Source organism: Gavialis gangeticus, unplaced genomic scaffold, assembly GCF_001723915.1.
Source record: "Gavialis gangeticus isolate Ggan-Ray unplaced genomic scaffold, GavGan_comp1, whole genome shotgun sequence".
NCBI classification, from domain to species: domain Eukaryota; kingdom Metazoa; phylum Chordata; order Crocodylia; family Gavialidae; genus Gavialis; species Gavialis gangeticus.
In genome coordinates this window covers 25,904,334-25,907,627 of record NW_017728997.1, presented here as the reverse complement: position 1 = coordinate 25,907,627, position 3,294 = coordinate 25,904,334, and the positions used below count along the sequence as shown (strand labels likewise).

The following is a 3,294-nucleotide window of genomic DNA, read 5'->3' as shown; positions in this document are numbered from 1 at the left end:
CTAGCTGGAGTGGAAAAGCACGGTGCTAGGACCCGGTACTGCATCACCACCCCCCAACAGCCATGCTCCCGACTCACTTGCATTACTGCCAGCAGGAGCCCCGTCCTCCTAAGAAAAGGAGGTACTTCCGGCGGGGGGAAGGCTGCCGGTTTCTTCTGTTCTGTCAACATGTCGGTTTGGCCCGGAAGCAGTTCCGCGTCGTCACATCCGCTCCGCTACCTCCCAGCAGCTTACGCGGCGCGGCGGTAAGGGACGCATGGTGCCGGCCGGCGCGCTCCGGTTCCTGCGGCTGCAGCTGTACTCCCGGACGGCAGCGGGGCTGGCTGGCGCCATGGAGCGGGCCGTGGTGCGCTGCGTGCCCGCCGAGCCCAAGCTCATTCTGTCGTTCGTGGTGAGCGACGGCAGCGCCCGGAACCTGCAGCGCGACCGCGAGGAGCCGCTGGGCCGCGCGCTCGCCCGCATCGCCGTCCACGCCGCCAAGGGGTGGGCCAAGGCGGCCAAGAAGGGCCGCAAGGGCCCGGCCAGCGGGGAGGAGCTGCTGCTGCCTGCCGTGCGCCTCTTCTCCCGCGATGGCGAGGCCGTGGCCGACGACGTGCCCAACACTGACGCGTGGCAGGACGGTGCCGTGCTGCAGATCGGCGACACCACGTACCGTGTGGAGCGCAACCCTCCCATGCTCACTGAGTTGCACCTGCCGCGCTCGCTGCTGGCTGGCTTCCCTGTCTGCCCCAAGCTGGCCACTGAGTTCACTACACCTCACCACTGCCTCTTCCGCTGGTTCTGCGAGCGGCCACCCAGCGCTGATGGGGCTCAGCCCACCTGGGTGGATGTCGAGGGTGGCAACCAGCAGGTCTTCGTGCCCAGTAATGTTCATGTGGGGCAGCGCCTAAAGCTGCACTGCACACCCCATGATGGGCTGCAGCGCTATGGCGTCCCCCGTGAGGTCGAGAGCACGGGGCCGGTGGAGGCAGGGCCTGGCGCCTGCACCTTTGATGCACGACACCTGTACACACGGCGGTTGGCCCCCACTGGGTCCCTCCGCACTGTGTCTTACAATGTGCTGGCTGATACCTACGCACAGACTGAGTTCTCGCGTACTGTGCTTTTCCCCTACTGCGCTCCCTACGCCTTGGAGCTCGACTACCGCCAGAGCCTGCTGCACAAGGAGCTGGCTGGCTATCATGCTGACCTCGTGTGCCTGCAGGAGGTGGACCAAGCCGTCTTCACAGACAGCCTAGGGCCAGCCCTAGAGGCCTTTGGCCTCAAGGGGCTCTTCAAGATCAAGGAGAAGCAGCGCGAAGGCCTGGCCACCTTCTACCGCCAGGCCAAGCTCCAGCTGCTGAGCCAGCATGACCTCACCTTTAGCCAGGCCTTGCAGGAGGACCCGCTGCACCGGGAGCTGCAGGACAAGCTGGCCACATACCCCGTGGTGCAGGAGAAGGTGCTGCAGAGGTCCTCCGTGCTGCAGGTAGTGTCTGCGGCCAGGTCAGCCCCTGGAACAGGGTGGCAAGCCTGGCAGTGTCATTGTGGGTGTTGGGAAGCAGGGCTCTGTTCAGCTGAGGTGGGAACATGGCCACTACAGAGTGCAGGATTCTCATTAGGGCAATGGGTGGCTCCTGGGCAAGACAGAAGTGCAGAACAGGAACAAGAGCACGTGCAGGAGCAGATTAGTGAGGATGTGGATTGTGAGGAAGCACTTTGCATAGTGCAGTGTATGTGGCTGCCTGCTGGCTGCTCAAAGCATGAAATGCATTTTGACTTCATTTGCTGAAGTTCTGGGATGGGTTTAACAGTCTTTCTCTGCCATTCACTTGCATCTGTCTGCACCTGATGGCACAGGCAGCATCTGTATGTGGTAAGCACACAGCAGATTGTGGAGGGGACAGGTAACAGAAAGAGCAGCAGGTCAGGCAGACAAAGGGGATCAGAGTGGCACTTGGAGAGAGTGTGGGGCAAATTTGTGGTACACCTGCCAAAAAGGCTGGCTTGGCCTCTGCTGCTCTGGAATAAGGACTTGCAATTGACAGGGTTACATTTTTCCTATATCAAAAATCCACATCAATTTAATTGCGTTACTGTGACTTCAAACCATCTTAAAGTGAACTTGTAATCTAAATTAGGTTAAGACTGGATATTTGATAGTCACACTTTCTAAAATGCCTGGTATGAGCCTAAATTAAAAATAAAATGACAAACTAGTAAACATTATGATTTGGGACAGGGGACGGGTGGCAGTCTGTCACTCCTTTTAGCACAGGGGTGGGCAAATTATGGCTCATAGGCCAGATCTGACCTGCCAGGCCCTTTCACTTGGCCCGCAGGGCCCACCAATGAATTGCACCCCACCCAGCCCTTCTGCCCAGGAAGGTGGAAGTGAGGTGCCCACATGTACATATACCCCCAAACATATTCTATTGCACCTTGTTCTCACCCTTGTGGGTGGAAGGGCCTGGCCATCACACAGCTGCAGCTCCTGGAGACCTGCTCTACTTCCCCTGCCTCCCAGTTGCTCCAGGCAGCAGATAGGGAAGTGGCAGGAACAGGGTCTGAGCTGCAGCTGGGTGGGAGCACAGAGCCTGAGCCCAGGGGGGCAGTGGCAGGAGGGAGTTCAGGTGGGCATAAGGGAGGGTTGGGGGTGTGGGGACCCATCTCTCCATGTTTCCCCTAGCAGGAGGTGGCAGAAGCAACATCAGCATGCAGGAGCAGCTGCTGGTGCCTAGTGGGGCATATCTCTGGCCAGTGCTTCATGTCACGAAAAGAGGCATAGCCTCTGCTGGGCAGTCTATCGCTTGGGCTTCCCACTGCACATGCACAGCCCTTACGCGGCATGGGAGGGGCTGCGCTGAGGCTGGCTGCCTTCCCTGGCCCCCTCCAACTTCCCTCCTGTGCTGCACAACTCCAGCAGGGAAGGCAGCTGGTTCCTGTGCATGGGGCTTTCCTCCCATGCCGGGTGAGTGCAGGGGCTACACATGCATGGATAGAGACTGCCCAGCGGAGGCTGCACCCCTTGCCACAATGTGCAGTGCTGGCTGAAGCTGCACCCTGCTGGGCAAGAACACCCCAAGCACCCCTCCACCCTCCCTCACACTCCACAAATATCACACACACACACCCTGCCTCAACCCCCAACATATACACAATCACCCAACATACCCTATGCCCCCAGCACACACAGCCACATTATTTTGGAAATATAAATATTGAACACTGAGTTCTAATGTGAACAAGAGATATTCTGGAACTGAAATTCAAGTATGGAATAGGGAGGATAAGTAGTTTGGCACTTGTACTACT

At 58.6% G+C, this 3,294-nt stretch overlaps 1 protein-coding gene across 1 annotated transcript in view; it reads left to right on the top strand.

Moving 5' to 3' along the window:
- Positions 1-241: 241 nt before the first annotated feature.
- PDE12 (phosphodiesterase 12) overlaps positions 242-3,294 on the top strand; it is a 16,549-nt gene continuing 13,496 nt past the window's right edge. Inside the window, exon 1 of the mRNA XM_019504990.1 lies at positions 242-1,468. Coding sequence (XP_019360535.1) covers positions 257-1,468 — 1,212 coding nt within the window. The 5' untranslated portion in view covers positions 242-256. The remainder of the gene's footprint in view (positions 1,469-3,294) is intronic.